The sequence below is a fragment of the Lotus japonicus genome, chromosome 1 (assembly GCF_012489685.1).
Source record: "Lotus japonicus ecotype B-129 chromosome 1, LjGifu_v1.2".
NCBI classification, from domain to species: Eukaryota; Viridiplantae; Streptophyta; class Magnoliopsida; order Fabales; family Fabaceae; genus Lotus; species Lotus japonicus.
The window spans coordinates 118,382,626-118,409,488 of record NC_080041.1 but is presented as its reverse complement, the minus strand read 5'-3'; the positions used below and the strand labels follow the sequence as shown (position 1 = coordinate 118,409,488).

Genomic DNA, 26,863 nt, shown 5'->3' with positions numbered 1-26,863 from the left:
GTTTCATATGACACATTAAGTACGTGTGCTATACGATGAGCTTACTTGAAGATGATCCAGAATACACTGGTGAAGTAATAAAAGCTTTGCATTGCAGTACTGCTAACAATCTTAGAAGACTTTTTGCTACTTTACTATTATCATATCAGCTTTTAAGGGCATGATTTGTTTGGAAAAAAACTTGAGAGTATTTAAGTGATGGTAAACATAGACGAAGACTTCTTATGCAACGCAGTGGTTAGTACATTTTTAATCAAAACTTATAGAAGAAAAGTAAGGACAAAAACCATAAAAAAAATAAACATTTTGCGCTTCTGCAAAATAAAAACAAATACACTCATCACTTGAAACATAATTCAAATTTATGTTTGCTTATATCTAAAATTAATTTTGTTCTTTTAATTCATAAATTTTCTTTCTATAAACATTAAAAAAGCACAAATTTAGAAATAAAAAATACATACGATAAACAAAAATGAATAACCCCCCGTGCATCGCACGGGTAAAAGTACTAGTATTTACATATTCAGGATGAGTTCAAATTGACCCTCGACCCAATACCAGATTTGAAGTAACGCATATTTTTTTATCCATGGGTCCAACCCGACCCTAAACACTTGGGATGGATCCTCAAGCCAAGGTGGGTTTTGTTCACCGCTCATGTGACCCCATCAGAATTTTTTTAATTCTAAAACCTAATCAGACTTCATGTTGACATAAGAGACAAACGTAACAATAAGGTTTCATATTGATCACATAAGATCTTCTACCTAACCCAATATGAGCATGGAAAACCCAATGGACTTCATGTTGATTTAGAAGACTCACGAACAATTAGAAATCCAACCTTTTATTATCACTGTGGTGGAGGTAATAAGACTAATTCTATACCACTTGATACCATATTATTAATGTTAAATTGTCTTACATAATATAATGTTTTATAATAAGTCATTGAGATCAGATCGTGCTTTTCCAATATTTTAGCATTTTGATGGTCACATGATAATTACAAAGGCACATAACTCCAATTTACAACATCAAAAATGCTAAAATGGCACGTAACTCCCATTTCACGTAACATCAAAATGTACTACTGCTTTTTGCCTCAGCTTTAAGGGTATAAAATACCATTTGCAACAAGCTGCGCCTCACAGTCACCAGTGACGGAAGTTCCAGCCAGCATACAATGATTCCGAACCAAGCTCAATCTCAATTTTCTTGAGCTGCCAAGTGAACTTCAAGCATTAAAAAAAGGCTTAACTATGAAAGCTGAAGTTAGCGTAATGACCATTATTACTAACCCGAAGATGTATAACCAGTCGCGGATCACTGAATGGATTTCCAACCTTAATTTGACCCTGTTCAAGAGAACATTTCCACAGTTAGACTTCAAGTCGCAAGTTCACAAAAGTTTAATTAAAATAAGGCAATACCATTGATAAACCAACACATAGATCAGCAATAAAGGTATCCTCAGTCTCTCCACTGCAACCAATATGTAGAACGTTAGTATATTATAGTGATTGACTCAACTTTTTCACCAGCATGAGCATCATTTGCATTTAAAGACAGATTCAAACCTTCCGGGACAGGCAATGACTCCCCAAAAATGTTCTTTGGCCATTTTGACAGTTTTAATACAACCAGTCACAGATCCCATTTGACTAACCTGCATGTTTTGGGTTTGTTTCAATCAATATTGGTAAATATAGGTTGACGTCTAATGAGATCCAATAACTTTTCTCAATAAAATATTCCTGACAGAATTCGAGTACCTTGAGCATAAGACAATTGCATATTTCTGTATTTGACTTTGACTCAATTGCCATCGGAACCCTCTGTGGACACAATACAAGAGGTAACAAGTCAAAGGACAACCCCTCTAGTCTTAGCCAACAGATACAAATATTTTTTGAGGGAGGGGGAGGAGTTTTTTGTAAAGTGCAAACCTTCAGGAAGGAGACCAAGGGAACATCACCATCAATTAGCACATGGTCTCTAACTTCTTCAGTCAGCTTGGCATAGGGCTCCAAGTCATCCTTGTCAAAACGATCTTCAATTAAAACAATTGGGTACTCCTTCACAAATGATGTGTAGAGATCTTTCAAAGCATCCCTAGAGATCTTCTGTGAGACATCGTTGTTCTGAATGACAAACAGAAAATGCTAAGCAAATAAATAATTTAAATATGTATCACCATATATGTTACTAACTCATACGTTAATGAATGCTGGAATATATAAGTTAATTGGAAAAACTAGCAAACAGAATATGAGGTTTTATCATTTATGCCCATGTGTGTGCCAAAATAATATATTTATGTTCCTTAAGCTTACTTTCTGTGAATGCTACATGAAAGAGGATGGAAGTAGAAGATCAGCAAACATGAGTAAGCAGGACAGAATGGTGAATATTTAATTTTATATAATTATCAGCTACAACTGAGTGAGAAGAGCAACTAATATTATATTTAATATGATGAATGCAAAGAAAGTGGTTAGTAGACATAGGCATAAATTTAGTGGTTTTGGGCCCTTTGGGCAGGGAGGTTGGCAAACCCTTCAAGTTTTCTCTGTCTTTATATTTTTCTTTGTGAGTGTTTTCCTTTACCTTTCTGCTTCTTGAGTGTGAGAGTCTATATAATATGAATGTTTCTGTAATTGGGAATTATCCATATTTATCTGGAATTAGATATTTGGTTCCCATCACTTTCCAACTAGACCAAAAATTAACACTTAGCAGTACTGGAGGAGATAATAGAGAGCTCACATCTTCCTTAAATTTCAAATCATATGCTTTGTCTTCATTGCGGAATGCATAAGGTGCAACATCCATTCCAATTAAAACCTAAGAACATAAGACAAATTGTTGAGCCCTTAAATGAAGGCATTTAAAAAGCCAAAGCATCATAAGCAGAAGTTTGATAAGGGTAAAACTAACCGAGCCTGTGTATTCACTTTCGTCAATGGCACTTTTCAGCAATTCCAAACATTCTTTTTCCTGATCATTTAAGAGCTCACCAGTAACTGGCCAGAATATGAAAGCAGGTATCCAAGTACCATTCGTAAAAAGAAAAAAAATGTTACTAACCATTATTTACCTTGATGTTAAGGGTGAATCCACCTTCGTCACAAACTTGTACTGCCTTATTACCGTATTTCATAGCAATCACACCCTGAAATGACGTCACCAGAACTTAACTAAATAATGAAAAAAATCATTTAGAGAACGTATTTAGGAAAGCTGAATGACTGTAATATGCAAAACTGACATGAACTGTTTCATGTGTTTGAATGCCCTGTTGCATAGCAAGCTTGAAATTGGAACTCTCCACAGGAAGAATATTAAACTCCTGCGAAGGCAGGTGTAATAGAAATTCATTAAGCATTACTTATCTCTCTCACACACACATACGGAACAGTCTTTGAAAGCAGACCTGCGTAGCAAGTTTGTTTCCTGCATGTGATACCCTGTTGATGACAGTGAATGAGGGAACAGGCAAAACAATCCTTGGGTTACCTGCAAGGTTTGCAATATGCTGCACCGAAAGAATGGCAATAATGAAGTCAGATAAACAAAAACAGCTAAAAACCAGGCTTGTCAATACTGGATAACGGAGCATAGAGGCCGCTACACAGGAGAAGGAGAAATGAGGATGGAAAAGTCATCCTAAAACGCTGGAAGGTGGTCCAAGTGGTGGAGGTGCAGGAGTAAGGATCTAAAGGAGAAGAAAGTTGGAAGAGGGCAGTGCACAATGAAAGTTTTGTTTTTCAGGGCCCTCTTTAGGTTAAAAGAATCGGAAAACCAAAAATACCCCGAGCTATTAAAACCGAAAAATGAAAAACACCCTCAACTAATAGCCCTAGCCCCTAACGTTCTAATTCTACGGGTATTTTTTACTTTCTTGAACCTTCTTCTCCTTCAAAGAACCCTAATCCTTGTAGTGGCGGTGTAGTGGCGCAATGGCGGCGAATTTTGCCACTAAAGCGGCTGCGGCGACCGCGAACCTTGAATGCCTCACTACACCTTCCGCCGTCACAGCTGGCCGCCACTCCTCTCGGCCGCTATAAACATCCCTGCTAATACGGAAGAAAACTGAGAGGGGGGTGTTTGTTGGCACTGCTGTAAGAATTTGCAGATATGCATCATGTAACCAAATAATTCATTGTAAATATTTATTTAAATCAATCTGACAGTATACATCTATTTACCATGTTGACCTTGGAAACAGAATTTCATACAACTTAGTCAACTGCATGAACAGCTTCAATTGTACAATATGGATCCCATGAAGAGACTGAACTTAAAATGATTTAGTATCACAGTTCATGCTCAAATACCTTGTACAGAGGAATTTTCAGGACACTTGCACCAGCTTTGCAGACTGCAATTGACACTGCTAATATGGCATTTGCCCCAAGCTAAAACAACAAAATATGCATTAGAATTACACATAGCATAGTAAAAATGAATGATTACAAATATGGTCTGCTAAGCACCTTTTCCTTGCACGAACCCCATTCATTAACACTTCCACCAAGCAGTTGAACCATTAGGTTGTCAATATCTGTCTGCTGAGTTGGATCCTTTTCATTGTCACACAAGAAAACAGAAAAATTTCTTCAATCCAAAGAAGCTTTAGTATCATTACTAACCTTAAATGTTGTAGGCTTAAAATCGCAGAACTACAATACTAAGGGAATAATTAACAAATCCTAACATAAAAGGAAAAATGGTTCAGCAAAAACACAGGTGAAAAGTAAATATAACCAACCATGTCGATCAATGCAGGGGCAATGATGTTGTTCACATTGTCAACAGCCTGCAAGTTCCAGAAAAAATAGGTGAAAATAATACAACGGTGGTAGACCAATCACAAGACAACCTCTCCTGAGACATGAGAGTACCTTTGATACACCTTTTACAAGGCAATCTGATCTTCCGTCTCTCGATTCAAGGTCCTTGTCAATCCCTAATAACATTTTAAAGTAAATATTTAAAATTTGTTTCATAGGATTAGTTGGAGTAAGCAGCCTACCATAACCAAACCAAATAGCACCGCTACATTTTAAAGTAGCTATATCTACCAGCCCTATTTCAGTCACAGTCAATTTTGAAAGTGCTATACTAGAAGAAAAGAGAAAATGCCATCGGATTTAAAGACAAGCACAAAGTCTGAGAAGTAGACAAACACAGAGAATTAAACAAATAAAGACACTTGCGCTTCTAAGGAAAATGAGCGAAGAATACCAGTAGATACACCGCTTGATACTGGGAGGACAAAAGTAGAGAGAGTATCATCGGAGCATGTCAAATCCACCTGCAGTGATAGTCAGAAGAGGGAGGGGAGAAAATAGCAAGTGTGGAAATGGAAGAGGAAGAGGAAGAGGAAGCCAACCTGGATGGTTGGATTGCCACGCTTGTCGAAGACCTGCCTTGCATTGATGCTCCTGATGGTTACCACGTTTCTATTGCCACGGAAGAGGCGTGCATGAATCCTCCACGAGATGCCTTCCATGGTTCTCCGTTTACGGCTGATCTTGGTGCCCCTTAAAACAGAGTGCGAGCGACGACGGCGGCGTGGCGGCGCGGGAGCCAGAGAGCACGGCCAAGTAAATTAGGGTTTGGCATTTGGGCTTTTCATAAGAGGTTTGGGCCTTCGTTTGTTTTTTTTAAGTGGGCTGTATGGTTTCTTTTGAAACATTTTAAAAGAAGGTAAATGAAGTTTTTGACAAAAAAAAAGGTAAATGAAAAAAGTAAAAAAACAGACCTAGGTAAATATTTTTAAACTAGTGAAGAAACCACTGGTTTCGTTAGTTTTTTTTTAATATATTATATATGTTGTTTAAAATAATATTTTAGTTATCATCGATTCGAGTATGTCAATGTTTCTAATAATTATTATCCCTACTACTATTTATTCAAGTAAAAAAAAATTCACGATAATAGTCACTGCAACAGACTATTTACGTCGCTATACCGCAACATCTGCAACCACGATCGCAATTTAAAAACATGAGTGAGACACTAGGTGTGGGCAGTTAGGCTCAGGCTTAACCTTGCTCAGGCTCCACAAAATTCCTTGCTCCGCCACTGCCTGTGTGGGAAAGGGTTTTCAGCGTGAAACTTCCTAGTGTTGGCTTCGGTGGGTCAGTCTCATGGTGCCCATTTCACTATCTTCCCCTTCCCTGGTGTTCGCTCCGAGATCACCGCCTCCGCTCTGAACTCCGACATCGCCACCTCCGCTGTTCCTTCGCTCGTCCTCGCTTGTGGCCACCGCATCGAGACCGTCTCGGAGCTTCCCCTTGTCGTCAGCGACTCCGCTGGGGGTGTGGAGAAATCCAAGGAGGCCATCAAGGTTCTCAAGCAGATTGGAGGATAATCAAAACAAGAACTTTCTCAAATGCTTCTTGAAGGATATAACGGGAGGAGTAGAAAAGCCACTCACAGGGGAGGGGGATTCCTTGGCGTAGAGGATATGGAGGAGCTCGTCGGTGGCGCCATACTTGCAGAGAAGGCAGCGACTGCATTAAGAACTGTGTTGTGATCAAGCATCTTCTAGAAACCCTTACCAAAATTTCTCAGCTTTTCCAACATTTCCTTTCACCCTCAATGTTTTCTCTTCTGGGTATTTGTTTACTTGATCCAATGCATATCAAAATTTGATTTTTTTTTTTGGTTACAAATTTGATTTTGATTCTCTAGAATTTCCCCATTTCACATGTTAATTGTGTTTGCTTTCCAGAAATGAGGGAACGAAAGCTGTGAAGGCCTTCCGTAAAGGGCATGGAGGAGCTCGCCGGTGGCGCCTGTGAGGATGACGGCGGCGCCGATGAGGAAAACGGTGGACGTCAAGGAGACAAGGTGAAAGCTAGGGTTTGAGAGTTTGGTAAAAAAATCATAAGGTGGAAGATGGAAGAGATTAAAGAAGGGTTATTTCTGGAAAATGAGTATTATTAAGAGGTTGTTTTTGTACTTTCACAATTATTTTTTTAGGTGAACCACGGTGTTCACTTACGAAGTGGCACACGGAAGACGTCGTCAAACTTCCTTCCGTTCTAGAAACTTCCTTCTTTTAAACTCAAATTTAAAATTGTTTCTGAAAATAATAAAATTTCCTTTTTTTTATTCTTGAAAAGTTTTATTTAATCGATTTTTTTTAAAATTTTATTTACTCAACAATGAACCTACATGTCCCCAAATGATAACTCAAGTGCTAAGAGCTAGAGGACATATGAGTTGGGTGAGAGAGGTCAAGGGTTCAGTCATTGGAAGATGCAATTTAACTTTATGATGTTTCGAACAAAAAAAAAACCTACATGACAATTATTAAACTCGATTCGGTCTAGGTACCGTGTGACACCCAAACTTGTGATGCAAATTTAGTTCTACTCATACATTACTTGACAAGAAATTTAAAACTTTTCTATATTAAAGACAACATCAAGACTTAGATATATCTCCGAATTAAAATTCCAATTAGCATCTTCCCTAAGTCGTACAGTCAAAGAGTAAATCCTGGTGTACACAAAATGCATGATCCTGAATCCTAAACTCTTACCCACCGATATCTACCATGGCTTAGTAACTTTGGCGCACAAAACTCGATCTACGCCCAAAGTCTTGCCCCACATCTCTCAACAACTCAATCTCCATCTTCAGTGCCTGTCACTGATAAAAGAGGAGAAAAACAACAAAACAAACAACAGAGGGGTGAGAAGCATTCCAACTCAATCCCATCAGGGAATAACGTAACATAAATGAGCCACACATCAACAGACATATCATGTTCATTTCCACCAAGAAATCCAAAATCAGACATAAAAATCATATGGCTTTGCTCACAGAGCCAAAGAAAACCTTGTCCACAGGATCAAGACATCGTTCTTACTCACGGAGCCAAGATCGAAATCCTTGTCCACGGGACCAAGGGAATCCCTTAGAATCATTCTTGCTTACAGGGCCAAGAGAAATCATGTGTGCACATACATCCTTGCTGATGGAGCCAAGGAACAAATCATCAATCACACCTCTGCTCATGCAGCCAGAGGGTTACATAAGTTCGTCCACGAGGTCAAGACTTATCCATCAACATCACCTTACTCAGGGAGTCAAGGCTAATCTATCAACATCACCTTGCTAAAAAAGCCAAGGCTAATCCATCAACATCACCTTGCTCACAGAGTCAAGGCTAATCCATCAACATCACCTTGCTCATGGAGCCAAGGCTATCAACATCACCTTGCTCACAGAGCCAAGACTAATCTATCAAGACAATCAGGGTTATAATTCCAAATCACATAAATCATCAAGAGACAAATACCACTTCAATCTTCTTAACCACTTAGTCAATCAACGACATAAAGCATACAAGTTAAGGCAAATTCACAACAAACAACCGACAAAGGACCTAAGGAGGGTCCAATACTCATTTATTCGTATTATTCCTCCATCATGGTTGGTGACCTCTCCCCATCTTACCTTAGTTCTTAGATAATTATCGTATCCGTCAATCCTCATGAGTTTCCTCTGCATAGAATTATGGTTACAATTCACTTTGTCTATAACTTCATGAAAACATGCGCTTCTTAATTACCTTCCATTCCCTTTTGTTACTTAACCATTTCAATCTTTCTTAAACTCATAGCCTTATAATGATGAGAAAAAGTAATGATTCTCGTTGATAAATCCTTAATTTGTTTGGATAAGTTAATTTAGTCATTAATTAATTTCTCTTAACTAATTAGCTCCCATACACTTAGGTTAGTTATTCACTTTAGTTCCTTCGTGCTTAAACATTTCACCATCAATTCCAGATTAGTTTAGATGAGCATTTCACCATTGAGATTTGTTAGACATTTCCCACTTAATTTGACTAGTTAATCACTAATAATTCCATAAATTAAGATAAGAAAAAGCTAACAAAATATGCATCATTTTGACATAATCATAATGTTTCCAGTTTAAGAAATCACATAAAGATAAAATTCCAAGTTGTGATAATCATGAAAATCACCATTTTTAGACCATTTAAGCTTAAAGTCCAATCTTTCATGAATTAAGGGTTGTAATGTATGTTTTTCATGCTTAAAATTATTAATATAAGCTTAAAAATAGGTTCGGGAAGTGAAAGAACCTGAAAATTGCAAATCTGGAAATTTCCAGAAATTAACTCGCCGAGAAGATGAAGATGCGGCGGCAGCGTTCCTCGCCGGAGATAAATGGATCACAGATTCAGATTCTCCTTTCTTCCAGAAGAACAAAGGCTTTTGAATCGTCGCAACCATAGTTCGGAAGAGGGAGAAAAACACGTTTTAAGTTGACGATTCTTGCCGGAAAACTGGACAACACGGTGGCAGCGATGAACACGATGCCCAACTTGAATATTAAGCCCATAAATAGCCCAAATCAACCCAGAATTTTATAAAACTTTCCATAATTGATATTTAGGCTTCTAGGAACATGATGGTGGTGGTTTTTGAGTGATTTGAGAAGGTTGAAGATGAAGAACAAGTTGAAGATTGAACCCAGAATTGATGATTTTGTGCCCAGAAGTTTGCCAAACTCTCCAGATTTAATCCTCACACACCCAGAAACATAATTGAAGTGGTTTTAGAGAAATAGAAAGAGAATTTCGTGAAGAACAAAAGGAGAAAGTGAAGAACAAGTTGAAGGTTTGTAAGGAAAATTGAGATCTTCTCTCTGATTTCTGAAGCAAGGTTGAGTGTAAGGTGTGGTGTGACCTTAGGGCTGCAGAAATGTCGAATTTATAGGGCAAATGTTGAAGAAAGTTGAAGGACAAGTGGCCATGAAAGTGCATGCACAAAGACAAGTGTTCTTGGACTTGTCACTTCACCATGAAGACAAGTGTTCTTCACTAAATCACCATTTAATACCTCTGATTGCAGCTTAATTAGTCAAGTCTATGAATTTGTCAAGGTGTGTGTGAATGATGTTTAAATTTTTCATCATTTGTCAAAGTATTATATTTTATTTGATTTTCCTTTAATTTAATTTCTAATAATCCTATATTAAGGCACTAATATGTTCAGAACTTTGACCCTAAGATAATCATTCTCTTCATAAGCATATTTTCTTCCTCCTTAAATTTTCAAATCACCTTATTTTATAATAATAATAATAATAATAATAATAATAATAATAATAATAATATTCACCCATCAATGGTTTAACCACTAAGTCATTGGTTCAACCTATTACAACCGAAAATACATATAAAAAATAAGATATACTGAGTTCTTATACAAATTAAAATTACACGTGTTGTCATGAGAAAATCTTTTTTTTTTGGCAAGTCATGTGTTCGAATTTAGAGAGAAGGCACAAATTCCTCTTTTTTTTTCACCTGCGGTGGACAGCTTCTATTAAAATATACTGGTATGAATAGCTTAAATGGTACTTGATGGATTAGACTTCTCCAAGTCGAGGGTTCAAATCTGTAAGACCCAGGATTTTAGAATTGAATAAATAATAAATAATTAATTTCCAACTCACGCATAGGATTTTGTGTCAGCGTGAGAGGAACTTGACTTATGGTTGATGTTTGGATTAGTATTATGAAGGAGAAAGTTCAGGAAACAACTAAGAATAGTACTATTGTCGCTATAGTTATAGCACGAGCTTTATTCACTTCCGCCTTAGGGCGAAAGCGTTAGTAAAAGGCTAATTCGCTCTTAAAGCACTGTAGAAGCAGAATTCAAAAATATTCAGAGGATTATAAGAATTTCTCATATTCCTTTCCCTGACGAGTGTTTCGACACGAAACCCTGGAATGTACGAATTATCGTTTCCGATTCTCGGAGGTTTGCCGAAACTGAATCCCTGATAGCTCAAGAACCTTAAAGTAAACTGTCGATGAAGACTTTTTCTATTCGGAGCTTCAAACGAAGATTCCACACTCGAACACCTATTTCTTTCGAAGTTTCTAATCTTTCTTCAGAAAGAAGTTTTCTCATCCGACATCAACTGCAAAAAGTAAGTTTTCGGGTAAAATAGATTTACACCGACTTTGGATCGTTTGCTTTAATTCTGAGAAACCTGTTTTGAGTTCTGAAATTCTGTTGCCAGAACCTATCTTAGAATTCATAGAGGAATGCTCAGGAAAAATCAGAATCGCGAAATTTTCATTTTCCCGCATTTTCCATTTCCTATAAATAGCTTGAATAAAAACAAAAAAAAACATCACCACCAACACACACAACCCGCGGCCAAGGAGGAGAGAAAGGGAGGAGAGCTTTTCGCTGATTCTTGTCTGATCGTCGCACAGTTCGTTGCTACGCGTAGGCCTCGAGGTACTGATACTTTTCCTTACCTCTGATCGTAAATTCTGTCGCTTTTCTCTATGTCTTTCTGTGCTCAAAGTTTTGAGCTTTTTGTAAAACTGTCCAAATAACTTGATTTCTCTGTCTAAACTTATTCCCTGCATGCCCAAGAACATGAATATCCAGTTGTTTTCTGCTGAATCTCGCCGAATCTCCGCAGAGATCAAATTCTGTAGAAATACCCATTTTTATGTTGAGGTTCCGCTTTTTGAATAAAAAACTCTCGACTGAGCTTGACTTCAGTAGGATTAGTTGTCATAAACGTCGTGGGCATCGACCTCATCCAATTTATTTTTCGAAATTCCGATTTTGAGTTTCCGAGCTAAAAATCTTGACCAAAATACACCTGTTCTAGTTTTCGATCCGATAATTTTTCTGAGAGTTTCCCTGGCCTAGATATCGCCTAAGAATACCTAGGAATTGATTTAGATCGAAGAAAAAGTTCGGAAACCCTATTTTCTAAAGTGGCCGAAACCTGTTTGTTAGGGTACCGTGTCCAAAAATAATTTTTGGGTCTGTATGACCTAAGCCATTGCGTAGCTCTTTCAATTGTCGAAATTTTGGCATTGGTTTCGTGTCATTCCGAGTTCTGTAGCTCGAGTTATGCGCATTTTAGCGAAAACCTGTCTTATTGTCCATTCGTGCCTAAATGTCGAACTCTAGAGCTTCAAAAGCTTCTTTTCGGGTTTTGATAGTGTTATTAGTTGTTTTGTTTCTTAGCGACTAAGCAATGATACTTTGCTTAAGGTTTGGAACGAGTTGAGCTGAGGAAAGAGACTTTGGAGCAATTGGTGAGGTTTCACAATTGAGGAGGACGCCCGGGGAACTTGCTGGGTTCGGGAGCTTTATTTTGGATTGGACTGGGATGTTGAGCTTGGATGGAGAAATTGGCTAAGGTAAGAGTAACTCAGTTTTAGAGCGTCTTTGAGTCTTGCCTGCTTTTATCGCACTGCCTACGTTTGAGATGAAGATGTTTATATTGATTGGCATTGGATTGTGATTATTATGCTTGCAATGTTGTATGCTTGCTTATATTGACTGTTTCTGTTTCTGAGGCTTGTGCCAAATGTTTTATGAAGGCTTCGGCCGAGTAAACTTATTGAGACGTGTGTCTCCGTTTTCTGAGAGGCTTCGGCCGTTTACTGGTTTCTGTCATTGAACTGAGTTGGTATGCATTGAATTGATTTATGTTTGTTGAGGTTATGAATAACATGTGGTTACCTTGATTTGATTGTTGGATTTGAGACTGTTGTTTGAGTGATTACTGAGGTTGAGGATTGTTGTTGACTAACTTGACATTTACGGCTTGAACTTGAAGTGGCAATGTGGTGGTGATTGTCCCACGTGATTGTCCCGTCTACCAAGGCGTTATAAAGTGGCGATGTGGTGGATATTGTCCCACGTGATCGTCCCATCTTTCGAGATGTCCTAAAGTGGCAATGTGGTGGTGATTGTCCCACGTGATTGTCCCGTCCATGTGGCGTTAAGTGGCGGTGTGGTGGTGATTGTCCCACGTGATCGTCCCGTCTTGCGAGACGTTATCAAGTGGCAGTGGAGTGCATGTTTTCACATGACTATTCCGTCCTTCGAGGCGTTACTTAGTGACAGTGGAGTGGATATTTTCACAGGACTGTCCCGTCTTGCGAGACGTTATTGTTTGATTGATATTGTTGGGGATTGTCGATACCTGATTTGATGTTATATTGTTGAGGATTATTGATATCTGATTTGTTGTTATATTGTTGAGGATTATTGATATCTGATTTGTTGTTATATTGTTGAGGATTATTGATATCTGATTTGTCGTTATATTGTTGAGGTTACTGATATCTGATTTGATGTTATATTGTTGAGGTCGTTGATATAAGGTTTGATGTGATATTGTTGGGGTTGTCGACATCTGATTAGATGATTTAGATTGAGGTTGTTGTTATTTGATTTGATGTTATATTGTTGAGATTATTATCATATGATTTGATTCTATACTGTGGAGGTTGTGGATATCTGAGCTGTTATATGTTGTTAAGTTGATGTCTGAATAAATGTTACTTTGTTAAGTTGTTGATATCTGAATTAACATATACGTTGTTAAGTTATTGATATCTGAGTAGAAATATTGTTGAAGTTGTTGATAGTTGATTTAAATCTATATTGTTGAATATATGTCGTCATCTATCTTGAATTAAGTTGCTAGTTTATGTGCCATGATATGCACTTAAATTTGAATAGCATGCTTTTCCCTTTTATACGTGGTAATGGCATGAAGTTAACCCTTTCTATTTGCTACTTGTTGTTTGGGCGCTTAACGCTATTAGGCGATGAAGAATCTTCGATGGAGCTTGACCTTCGTACGAGTCGGAGAGGAGAACTTGAAGAACTGTGGAAGACTTGAAGAATAGAGTCGGGTGTAGAGTTAGAGCCTTGAGTTAGAGAGCTAACCATTATTGGTTTAAGCTTGCATAACGGGTTTAGAAATTTATATTTGAGGTTTCGGGTACTCACCTTGTTCAAGGCTTGATGTAAATCTCTTTATAGTTGGGAGTATGCATGACATGTTTTGGAAATACATTTGAAAAAATATATATATACTCGTGTTTATACATTCTTTTGGAAAATATTGCATATTTACTTTAATAGGTTACTAAAGTGACACCCGAAATTCGGGGCGTTACAAAATCCTACCGGTATCTTTTTTTTTTTTTTGAAATAAAATCCTACCGGTATCTGGATACTAAACAAAAAAGCTTCTATTAAAATATTGTACAACAACATTAAGGTAGCGTTTGGTAAACACGTGGCAAGTGAACGAAACATGACATATGGGTTATGTTTTGTGTTTGTCATGCTTTTAAGATGGAACAGAACAGTTCAAAAAGCTCTAGGAACGAGACACTTTGGTTCATGGAAAAGGGTGAAACGGAAGAGAACGAAACAGAACACTCTCTCAAAATTTTTACACAGTTAAAAATACCCCTAATTTGTATTTGAAATTTTTTGTATCTAAATAGTTTTAAATAACTTCTTAAAGTGAAAAGTACTTATTATATTTGTCGACAAAGTTAAATAATTTCTGTTTTTCAAAAAAATCACTTAAAATAAAATCAATTATTTTTGTCAAAAGTAAAATCACATTTTTTAAGCAGTGACAAACGAGCCAACTATAGTTCGTTTGATTCAACAACTTATTTTAGAAAAATCAATTTTTTGATGAAAAAAATCACTTATTTTAATCCAAAATCACTTTTTAAATTCAAAAAATCATTTTATGTTCGTTTCGTGTTTTTTTAAAAACTGAAAACAAGTTATTTGAAAAAACTACTTTTAACTTATCATAAAAAGCTATTATGATAGAGAATAGGTTTCGAGTGGGAATTGGAGATATTTGAAGAATTTAATAGAGTGGTCAACATGATTTTTCCTTCTGTTGGCAAGAGGGATTCGATTATTTGGTGCTTGCATCAAAATGGAATGTTTTCTGTAAAAGATTTGTGCAGATGAGCTGAAGATCAAATGATGATAAAAGACTGGCAGGTACCGTGTGCAATCCAAAAGCTGACTCCACCAAAAGTGTGCTTGTTCGTTTGGCAAGCCCAGCAGAATAAAATTGCTACAAAAGCTAATCTGGTGGCCAGAGGTATTGATCTGAATGGTGTGAACAATTGTGTTTTCTGCAATCAACATATTGAAACTGTTGAGCACTTGTTTCTCCACTGTAGAGTGATTTGGCAACTATGGAATGCAATTGTGAACAGAGAAGGCTTTGCTTGGGCTGTACCTTTGTTTCTTAATCAATTGCTTTTGGAATGGGGAGATCTTCCTAAAGTGTCAGATGGTACATTATGGAACATGATTCCATATGCATTAATATGGACTATATGGATTGAAAGAAATGGAGCTTGTTTTAATGGGAAGTGCTGCAGTGTGCAGAACATGTGGGAAATGCATCTCTTACACATTGGGAGGTGGATAAAAGCTGCAAACCGTAGCTGTCCTTATGAATTGGAACAATTTAATAGGGACTTTGTGAATATCCGATTGATGCCTAAGGAGTCAAGAAGGAGATTTTCAACTTGGCTCCCACCCTCTGCTGGAATTCTAAAAATAAATGTTGATGGTGCAGCTAAGGGGAGTCCTGGGATGTGCGGAATTGGGGGAATTCTGAAAAATCACAAGAATGAAATTAAAGGGTTCTTTTCAAAGAACATTGGGATAGGTTTTGCATTTGAAGCAGAGGTATTGGCAATTTTTGAGGCATTACAATTATGCCACCAGCACTCAATTCATAATGTCATAATTGAGAGCGACTCAACTTTGGCCGTCAATTGGGTAAATTGCAGTAGAAATCGTCCCTGGAAACTAATCAACATTCTGAATCAGAATGATATGCTGGTCCATCTTGTTAACTGTTTTTTGGTTAGACATATCTTTAGGGAAGCAAATATGTCAGCTGATGCCTTGGCCAAACGTGGCGCCAATGCCCGGAAGGATCTATACTACTGGAATAGTTCTATTGGAGCTTGAACCAAACAGAATGAATTAACGCTCTTTTGGATGATGCTATCTGATTCTATGCCATGGGCCATGAAACTGCACGGTTGATCAAAGAATTTGGAATGAGAAGTTGCTGTCAAAGTGAATCTATCTACTTTTTGCAACAGTGCCTATAAGATATATGGTGCATTATATTTGATATTATTTTGTAGTCGCTGGTTAGTGTTTTTTTTTTTTTTGTTAGTTTATGTTTGAGTACTCTTTTTTTCCCCTTAGGATTTTTCTCACTGGATTTTTCCTAAGGGGGTTTTAATGAGGCTCTTCATAAGTTATCTTAGACACCAAAATAGCACTAAGGGTAGCTTGGCCTAGAATTGTTTTTGGCTGGGCTTGGGGTGTATGTTCTTTATTTTCCTTGTTTTATTTTTTTACCCAATCTATACTTGAAAGGATTGTTCTCATGAATTACCTTTATCTGAGTAATGATATATACACACCTCATCTTTTAAACACTTCATTTCCACCTATTTTTGTTTCTACCTCTCTCCTCTTATCATCTATCACATCTCATACTTTCTCTCTCATACTTTTTCTTTTCTTCCTATCTCTCTCCTCCTCCACCTCCTTCCACCTCAAAATGAGGTGTGAAGAAATCATAATTCCCTTTATCTTAATACAATCTTTTGTTTCAAAAAAAAAGCGATTTTAATTAGAGTAGTCAAACACATATCAACTTATGCTTTTCTCAAAATCTCTAAAAATTAATCTAAACAAACGCACTTAAAATAGCTTAAAGAGATAATCAAATTTTGTATTTTTTTAAAAGCACACTGAAACAACTTAAATAATATATAAGTGATTATTTTAAAGAAATAAGTGATTATTTCATGAAATAAGCAATAACAAACAGTTTCTATGCATGTTCAATTTTTTTATCCTCAATCAAATATTAAACATGCAGGGTTATATATGTAATTAAAATTATGGTTATGTTCTAATGACTAGGAGTTACCAAACACAACACATAGAACATTATTGTCTTGTTCCATCCTGTTCTGTCCCGTTCCGTATTGTTATGTCATGTTCCGTTCTGTCACCAAACGCCTAAGTCATGTGGAGTTTGTTTTAGCTTATTAAGCGTATGTGCATTACGTGAAATTATGATATTAGTTACCAAATAGACTAGGTCTTTTTTTTTTATCTATGATATATTAGTAAAAGGAAAAAAATGCCGCTAAAATGTATTTAATATTAACTATAACATATATGTGCATTATTGAAAAATATTTAAATATTTTTTATCTATGATATATTAGTAAAAATTAATTGAGGAAGCATAATAGAGAAAAATAATAATGACCTAAGTTGTATAAATTTTTGTTGTGAGAGATCTATTCACTTAACGTGATCGTAGAGTTTCGAGGGGATTAATCATGGATATCAACTGTGAGGAAACATTTAGAAACCAAATAAATTGAAAATAATAATTTTTTATTTATTGTTTTGAAAACCCAACTTTATTCATGAAGATAAAAGAGAACCAAGTCTCAAAAGTCGAATATTAATTACAAAGCAATATGCCCATGAAAAACCTACACAGGTTGCTTGCAACCCCCTGTCCCCTTCCTTGACCAAAACTTCGGCCTCAGAATTTCCCTCTCTTAGAATATGACTAACATCATAACAAAAACCAAGCGTCATAAGATAATCAATTCAATGAAATTCGTTTGTGAGCCACCATACCCCGGCCCCAACCTACTACAAGTGAAGAGTCACTCCCAAATGCCACCTGAAACACATTAAATTGTTGTCAAAATAAAAGTGCATGTAAAATCGCTAACACCTCTGCCTCATCAGCCCTGCATACCTTCATTGATTTGGAAAAATATCCCCACACCGCGCCAACATTATTTCTCAACATCCCACCAAACCCTCCTTGTCCATTTTAATAAGATGCAAGCCTTGAGGTGAAGACCATGCAATATACTTCCTCTCACTTTTCACGTCCCCAAGCTTAATGTGCGTGACTCTTTGCTCAAAGGTTAATATCATATAGAATGAGTATTATGCAAAATGCTGCATATTTTGAACTAATAAAAATATATATCAATGCCTAGTATACCTTCTGAGGGTTCACTATCACAATGATTCCAGAAGCACTCTTCTATAGTACTTCCTTCACCAGAATAGCTCTCGTCTTGAATGAGTTGCATTGCTTATCTAAGGCAAAGCAAAAAAATAGCTAAAAAAAAAAATAAGATGGAAAGATTAACAAAACTAATTTTACTGATTCATAAGAAGTAGCTCTTTTTTTGTTTAAGCTATCAAAATTTGTTGTCCAAGAAGAACCAATTAACATGCAAACTCCGCAAAGCTGAAAATTAAATTGTTCCACCGTTCAATTTAAGTAGAATACAGTTCCATGATTGCATATTCTCCATGATAATGTTGCAGCCTACTTGTATCTGACTTTCTCATCTCATCCTTTCACTTGCTGGAACTCCGGTAGTTCCTGTGAAGAAAAAGGGGAATGAAAAATAAGCACTTAAATTCCTCAATTCTAAATCCCGCAAAAAAAGCCACCTAAATTAACAAAAACCTATCCATAAAAGAGGAAAACAAAAGCTTCCAAGTGGTAGCTTTCGAGAGTCCTTCACCAAGTCAAGCTTCGATCATCTCTCAACAATGGATAAAAGAGGTTTTACCTTGTATCTGAAAATCAACATTATATAAAAAAAGAGAAAGGAAGCAAGAAACAGAAGGGATATGCTAGAAGAAACCAAAACAATCTCGCTCAAAGTCAGACCAAAAATTGCAACAGCTGGTGGAGAATCATTTCTTTAAGTTTCTGAGTTCTATAGATCCTTGGTTTTGGCACCAGAATCAGCAGCACATGGATTAGGCTCAAAGGGGAGGACGCCGGGGAGGGATTTTGACTCCGACCTTAGTTCTAAAGAGGACTTTCTTGGCGGGAAATGGGTTACTTACGTTTAAAACTTCCACATTTAACAATTCCTTGCTTGAGCCATAACAATCAAATAATTCACAAAAATAATCAACACCATATTTACAAATGGGAAAAAGGGTTCATTTACTTTTGTCAATGGCACTTTCCAGCAATTCCAAACATTCTTTTTCCTGATCATTTAAGAGCTCATCAGTAACTGGCCAGAATATGAAAGCAGGTATCCAAGTACCATTCGTAAAAAGAAAAAAAAATGTTACTAACCATTATTTACCTTGATGTTCAGGGCGAATCCACCTTCGTCACAATATTGTACTGCCTTATTACCGTATTTCATAGCAATCTCACCCTGAAATGACGTAACCAAAACTTAACAACTAAATAATGAAAAAAATTCATTTAGAGAACGTATCTGGGAAAGCGGAATGACTGTAATATGCAAAACTGACATGGACTCGTGCACAGTGGCGGACCTAACACAGGGCTTGGTAGGTCCAATGCCCTGGCTCAAAGTAAAAAAAATACAAATTTCTTTGGACTAGGTAGGTTTTTTGGCCTAAAAAAAAATTAGAGAAAAGACAAATTTATAAGGAAATGCAAAGTTTAGGGACTTAATCATAAAATTTGCCTAGGCTTCCTAAAATTTCTAGTTCCGCCACTGCTCGTGCATGTGTTCGCATGCCCTGTTGCATAGCAAGCTTGAAATTGGAACTATCCAAAGGAAGAATAGTAAACTCCTGCATAGGCAGGTGTAATAGAAATTTATTAAGCATTACTTATCTCTCTCACACACACATACAGACCAGTTTTTGAAAGCAGACCTGCGTAGCAAGTTTGTTTCCCGCATGTGATACCCTGTTGATGACAGTGAATGAGGGAACAGGCAAAACAATCCTTTGGTTACCTGCAAGGTTTGCAATATGCTGCACCGAAAGAATGGCCAAAATGAAGTCAGATAAACAAAAACAGCTAAAAACAAGGCTTGTCAATACCGGATAGCGGAGCATAGCGGCAGCTACACAAGAGAAGGAGAAACGAGGACGGAAAAGTCATCCTAAAACGCCGGAAGGTGGTCCAAGTGGTGGAGGTGCAGGAGTAAGGATCTAAAGGAGAAGAGAGGTGGAAGAGGGCAGTACAAAATGAAAGTTTTGTTTTTCAGGGCCCTCATTAGGTTAAAAGAATCGGAAACCAAAAATACCCCCAGCTAATAGAACCGAAAAATGAAAAACACCCTCAACCAATAGCCCTAGACCCTAACGTTCAAACTCTAAGAGTATTTTTTACTTTCTTGAACCTTCTTCTCCTTCAAAGAACCCTAATCCTTGTAGCGGCAGTATAGTGGTGCAATGGCAGCAAAATTTGCCACTAAAGCGGCTGCTGCGACCACAAACCTTGAACGCCTCACTACTCCTTCCACCGTCACAGCTGGCCGCCACTCCTCCCGACCGCTATAGAGTGCGATTAACATCCCTGCTAATATGGAAGAAAACTGAGAAGGGGGGGGGGGTTGTTGAAACTGCTGTAAGAATTAGCAGACATGCATCATGTAACCAAATAATTCATTGTAAATATTTATTTAAATCAATATGACAGTATATATCTAGTTACCATGTTGATCTTGAACACCTAATTTCATAAAACTTAGTCAACTGCATGAACAGCTTCAATTGTACAACTTAGATCCCATGAACAGACTGAACTTAAAATGATTTAGTATCACAGTTCATGCACAAATACCTTGTATAGAGGAATTTTCAGGACACTTACACCAGCTTTGCAGACTGCCATAGACACTGCCAATATGGCATTTCCCCCAAGCTAAAACAACAAAATATGCATTAGAAAAACATGTAGCATAGTGAAAATTGAATGATTACAAATATGGTCTGCTAAGCACCTTTTCCTTGCACCAACCCCATTCATTAACACTTCCACAGAGCAGTTGAATCATTAGGTTGTTAATATCTGTCAGCTGAGTTGGATCTTGTTCATTGTCACACAAGAAAACAGAAAAATTTGATCAACCAAAAGAAGCTTTAGTATCATTATTAACCTTAAATGTTGTAGGCTTAAAATTGCGGAAGTACAATACTAAGGGCATAATTAACAAGCCCTAACATAAAAGGAAAAGTGATTCAGCAAAAAAACGGGTGAAAAGTAAATATAACCAACCATGTTGTTCACATTGTCAACAGCCTGCAAGTTCCAGAAAAAATATAGGTGAAAATAATCCAAGGGAGCAATCACAAGACAACCTCTCCTGCAATTTAGTATTACCTTTGTTCCTATTTGTCTATCCAAAGAGAAGAAAAAAACTAAACCTATTTATCTGTCATAACATTAACTATCATTTTTTTCAAACATACCCTTAGGCTATGTTTGGATTAACGGAACATAATGGAGCGGAACGGAATGGAACATAATGGAACGCAACGGAATGAGATGGAACGACAAAAAAGTTCCTTTCCATTGTTTGGACAATTTATGATGGAATGGAACAAATTTACCACTATATTATTTGGATAATGAATGAAATGGAATGAGTTATATAAAATTTATCCCAATATTATCCTTTCTATAAGACAACATAATTTCTTTAACCGCAACAATACGTAGGTACCATTAGAACACACTAACCGCCCAATTCCATACACTAACCGCCCAATTCCATATAAGCTCTAACCACTTCTGTTAGAGCAACCTCAGATTCTTCACAACTGTTTTAAGCAATGAGTGGAAAATGAAAAAGAAATTAACAGTTTTGCTCCTTATGCATTTATTATTGCTTTATCAATTATCATTGAGATGGTTTCTTGCATATGCTATTGGTTTCTACTCTACAACTCTTGATCGAGAAAGATTCATGATAAAAAACCAAGACCCATGTTGAAATGCAGCAAAGCGAAAACTGCTACAATCAAGTACGAGTGCACTATAAGTCTACAACTATTCACTAACGAGTAACTCAAAGGTTAAAATAGAAAGTTTATAAACTAAATTCAATAAAGTAGTTAAATTTATGCAGTTTCTTCTGTGGGACAATGTTAGAATGATATAAGAGACATGAGGAAACATAATCAACTCTTCAAAATTCAACATGATGCAGAGAGGACTTATTCATCTGTTTGCACTTAAGTAGAGAGTGTTGTTATTTCTTTTGGTTTGCATGACTGATTTCAATGCATATGCTATTACTTCTGATTCTGTGTTAAGTTTTAAATATCTTTTGTCTCTGAATTATTCACATGGAGCACACACCCACATTAGAATTACCCATATTATAATTTGAGAGTAAAACAAACTATCCCACAATGATTTACGCAAGCTTAGGATAAGTAAGAAGTAAAAAGGAAAGAGATGATTAACGTTACTTGATTTATGGGAATAGGGTGCATTCTTCTTCTGCTCCACTGTTTCGACTTCCAAGACTATTCTCTCTTTTCCATTTGTTGAAGCACTTGATCTTGGTCTCCTTCTATTTCTATTCTTAAGTGTAGCAGTCTGTTTTCATTTCTCTATCTCTGAAATTCCTCTATCACTTTGTCCATGTCAAATTCTTCCACTTTCTCCAACATCTTCACAGTCATTCAGCTTGCTGCAGAAAAAAGAAAAGGGACAGGCCAAATGGGCATTAATGTGAACTTCTTAGTTTATTGGTTGAAGAGCAATATAACTTTTTGCTTCTGATTCTTTGTGTTACAACTATAACTATTTTTGGCTATGAATTCTTCATTGGGTATGCTAATTTAGTTATGAGCACCTTTCCCTATACCTGTATTTTAGGAAAACAGGTATATCCAAGTCTATACCTATGATTAAAGTGAAATTCTGGTTCGCGCACAGGACAGATGTCAAACAAAATGTCTAGGACATCTGGCACAACGTACAGCAGATAACAGCAGAAGTGCATCACAATATTAAATCAGAAAAACAGTAAAGAAGAACACAAAGAATTGTTAACCCAGTTCGGTGCAAAATCACCTACGTCTGGAAGGTTTTCACCCAAGAGAAAGATAATCCATTATTTAGAGAAATTGTACACAAAAGGTCTTAACTGAACTGCCCCATTTCACAGTCTTTTCTACCTATCTCTACAAGTGTTTATTACTTAGTCCCCCCTAAGTATGAGAGCCCCTCTCACTTTCTCTCAATCACTGCCACAGTGATTCAATAGCTCAACAAGAGCAAAGACAGATCTCATGATCAAACAACAAAAAATCAACTCTCAGCAAAAGAATCAATACATGAATATGCTGAGAGAACAACAAGTGTGAACACATACAAGAGTAAACCCTAATTTTACTCAACATAAGCTCTCTACCTAACACTAGGTTTCGGTCTTCATATATAGCAGTCATCCAGGCCTTGTCTTCGATGGGCTTGGACGAGCACAGGTCCACACAACACTCAATGAGTTAGTAGGAAACAAATCTGCAGAAGAATCTTCAATATAAAGTTTCCTATTCTAGAAATAAAACTCTCACAAACTTCAAATCAAATCTTTGAAACCGATTTGATTACATAATAATATAATCCTTGGACGGCGCACAGAAGCTTCCAAAAATACCCTAGCTTGATCACCAAGTAATCAAAACGAAGCTTCACAGAAAACCCAACCAACTCATTGCAGGTTTCGCAGGGATAGATGTCACAGGCAAGATGTTGTGACATCGGGTCCGACATGTTGGCCAAAAATTGAACTTAGCTAAAATGCAGACAACATAACAAAGGAACAACATAAAGCCCTAGCAATTCTATATGCAATTTAATGGTGCTCTAATAATGCTCCTGAAGAATCTCGTCTTTAAGCCAGTAACTTACAATTATGCATAGGTCTTGATCAGCAAAAACAAACAAGCTTTTACCAAAAAAATGCAAAATATGCTAAGAAGTATATCCATTATGAAATAAACCTGGAGAGTGGCTGTTCCAGTAAGTATTAGTATTATTGTCAGGTGAAAGACTATTGCACCAGCAATACCGTAGGAAAGTACACGATTCTGCATGTTCAATAAGAAGTGAAAGGAAACTGATCAGTTATCTACACTCAATTTATTTTTTGAAGTAATATTAACAAATTCAACATCAAGAACTGATGGAATTAGTAATGTGTAATTCAGAATTAGGCCATTGAACTTTTATTACTTTTAGAGTTTGGTCCTTGAGTATTAGTGACCAATGATTAGTTTGACTCAGCTGTAATAAGGTTGTATAAATACATTACTCATAGTGATTATGTGTAATACAATCAATGAAGAAAAACATTCCCTCTCTCTCGTTACTGTTAATCATTCTTCTTCCTCTTCCTCTTTGATATTGATAGTGTGTGTGTCATTAAGATCAAGTGGTTCTGTGACTGAACCAACAGTGGTATCGAGAGCTCGGTGACATCCGGCGACCTCAAACAACACGCGAAGGCGGCGAGCTGCGACGGCGAGCTGCGGCGGTGTCCAAGAAGCGACGACGGCGGAGATTCTGAATACGGTGAAGGTGGACGTGTCTTTCAAAGTCATGGCGGGTGCGAATGGAAACTTTCCGGCGTCACTGCCAGTTCTTGACGGAAAGACCGACTGGGATCGTTGGCATACCCAGATGGAGGTGATCTTCGGTTTTCAAGAGGTTCTTGAATACGTAACTTCTGGGTACAATCCATTACCGGCGAATCCGACGGCTGAGCAAACAGAAGCCCACCGTGAGGCGAAGAAGAAGGATCTGAGAGCTTTGTTCATCATTCACCAGTGTGTGAATCCGGCCAATTTTGAGAAAATTGCGGCAGCAAAGACATCGAAGGAGGCATGGGACATTCTGAACAAGAGCTACGACGGCGTGGCGAAATTGAAGAAGGTGAAATTGCAGACTCCGCGGAGGCAATACGAAGCTATGCGTATGGAGAAATCAGAGACGATTTCGAAGTTTTTCACCCGTCTTCAAACATTGACGAACCAGATGAAGTCGAATGGCGAGTCAATGACTGATCAAATTCTTGTGGAAAAGGTGTTGCACTCACTCACTCCAAAATTTGATCATATTGTCACAACCATAGAAGAATCTAAGGATCTTGAATTAATCAAGATTGATGAGTTACAAGGGTCTCTCGAAGCACACGAGATGAGGTTGAGCCTGAGAGATTCTGAGAAGGAAAGTGAGCAGGCTTTGTATACTCGTGGTGGAAATTCCAGTAAGAAGAGTTGGAATGATAGAGGAAAAGCCTCAAAGGGAAAGAATTGGAAAAACAAAGATTCTGGGCAATCTTCACAGCATGAGGAAGATGGCGATTCCAAGAGAAAGTGGGATTCAAAGGAGAAGAATCAGGACAAAGATAAGTTCAAGAAAGGGAAGAGTAAAAAGCAAAGTGTTCAGTGTTTTGCATGCAAGAAATATGGCCACTATGCTTATGAATGCAAGAACAAAAAGAAGGGCAGCAAGCAGGATGGTGAAGATCGTGCATATTCTGCCCATGATGATGATAACTCTGATGAGGAACAGGTACTCTTTGTAGTCCCTGATGATCCTGTTAGTTCTTGTCCTGATAAATTGCTTAGAAATTCTAGCTATGAAGTTAGTAATTCTGCTGTGAGTTCTCATGAACTTAGTAAGAACACCTGGTACTTAGACTCAGGTTGCTCTTCTCACATGTCTGGCCACAAAGAGTGGTTTGTTGATCTTGATGAGGAGAGGAAAAGCAGTGTAAGATTTGCAGATAATAGCACTATTGCTTCTGATGGTGTTGGTAGAATTTTGTTGAAAAAGAAAGATGGTAAACAAGCCTATATTCCAGAAGTCTTGTATGTTTCTAGTGTTAAGCACAATTTAATTAGCCTAGGACAATTGATAGAGAAAGGTTATTCCTTGAAGACAAAGGGGAAAAGGCTCTTGGTGTATGATCCTAAACACAAGCTGATTTTGCAATCAGAATTGTCTAGAAACAGGACATTTCGTGTGGATTTGAATACCAATGGTGTACAGTGTTTGTCTGCAAAAATTGATGAAGTTGACAGGTTATGGCATCTTAGATATGGTCATCTTCATTTCAAAGGGTTACATCAACTTTGTCATGAAGAAATGGTGAAGGGTTTGCCTCTGATTAAACCTTCAGGTCAAGTCTGTGAAGATTGCTTGTTAAGCAAGCAGCCGAGAAACTCATTTGCTAAAAGCAGGCCAGTTGAATCTAGAGTAGCACTAGATGTTGTATATTCTGATGTGTGTGGCCCATTTGAGGTTAAGTCATCTGGAGGGAACAGGTATTTTGTTTCCTTTATTGATGATCATACAAGAATGATGTGGACATATCTACTTGAGAAGAAGTCAGAAGTGTTTTCAGTATTCAAGAGATTCAAAGTCCTAGTTGAAAAGCAGAGTGAGAAGTGTATCAAGACTTTGAGAACTGATGGTGGTGGTGAATATGTCTCAAATGAGATGAAGCAGTTTTGTGAGGAAGCTGGCATTTATCATGAGGTAATAGCACCATACTCCCCTCAGCACAATGGTGTAGCTGAGAGGAGAAATAGAACCATTGCTAATATGGTTAGAAGCATGTTAAAGAGTAAGGGTTTACCAGGCAATCTATGGGGAGAAGCTGTTTCTACAGCTACCTACATACTTAATAGGTGTCCTACAAGGAAATTAAAATCCTTGACACCTTTGGAGGCCTGGACTGGAATTAAACCTAGAGTGAAGCATCTTAGAGTGTTTGGTTCAGTGTGCTACAGGCATCTACCAGATCAAAGGAGAAAGAAACTTGATGATAAGAGTGAAAAGCTCTTACTGGTAGGCTATCACTCAACAGGAGCCTATAGACTACTAAATCCTGAGAACAATGCTATTGTAATCAGTAGAGATGTGGTTATTAATGAAGATGCAATGTGGAGTTGGAAGGCTGATGAATCAACAACTGCCACTGTGAGAACTCCATTGGTCTTTCAAGATGTTATTCCAGATGTGATTTCTTCTAATGGATCAATAAGTGTGGATAATGGTGTGACTGGTACTCAAACTGCTGGAGTGATTCCAGCTGTGAATGAGAATCAGAGAAGTCAGAGAGTGAGACAACAACCTTCAAGAC

The 26,863-nt window shown here is 37.3% G+C and overlaps 2 protein-coding genes across 4 annotated transcripts; both read right to left on the bottom strand.

Annotated features, from left to right (window-relative positions):
- Nucleotides 1–880: 880 nt before the first annotated feature.
- LOC130729757 (bifunctional enolase 2/transcriptional activator-like) lies at nt 881–5,641 on the bottom strand. Its single transcript, XM_057581595.1, has 17 exons — nt 5,402–5,641; nt 5,254–5,323; nt 4,911–4,975; nt 4,778–4,825; nt 4,503–4,589; nt 4,344–4,424; nt 3,440–3,541; nt 3,275–3,355; nt 3,104–3,178; nt 2,944–3,003; nt 2,773–2,850; nt 1,953–2,147; nt 1,779–1,841; nt 1,584–1,672; nt 1,437–1,488; nt 1,305–1,361; nt 881–1,226 (listed from the first exon to the last, which is right to left on the bottom strand). Exons 1-17 carry the CDS (start codon nt 5,519–5,521, stop codon nt 1,158–1,160), a joined length of 1,392 nt encoding a protein of 463 aa, XP_057437578.1. The 5' UTR covers nt 5,522–5,641; the 3' UTR covers nt 881–1,157.
- Nucleotides 5,642–17,354: 11,713 nt separating this feature from the next.
- LOC130732528 (enolase-like) lies at nt 17,355–21,446 on the bottom strand. 3 transcript variants are annotated; one of them, XR_009017062.1, is made up of 7 exons: nt 20,699–21,446; nt 20,539–20,619; nt 19,623–19,724; nt 19,076–19,150; nt 18,932–18,974; nt 17,704–18,348; nt 17,355–17,625 (listed from the first exon to the last, which is right to left on the bottom strand). XR_009017062.1 is itself a non-coding variant. In XM_057584555.1 (6 exons), the coding sequence occupies exons 1-6, from the start codon at nt 20,750–20,752 to the stop codon at nt 18,311–18,313; spliced, it is 393 nt and encodes a 130-aa protein (XP_057440538.1). In that variant the 5' UTR covers nt 20,753–21,446; the 3' UTR covers nt 17,355–18,310. The 3 variants fall into 3 exon arrangements, 2 of the variants coding, with proteins under 2 accessions (XP_057440538.1, XP_057440539.1); XM_057584555.1 differs by having other exon boundaries at nt 17,355–18,348; XM_057584556.1 differs by having other exon boundaries at nt 17,355–18,348; nt 20,569–20,619.
- Nucleotides 21,447–26,863: the final 5,417 nt, after the last annotated feature.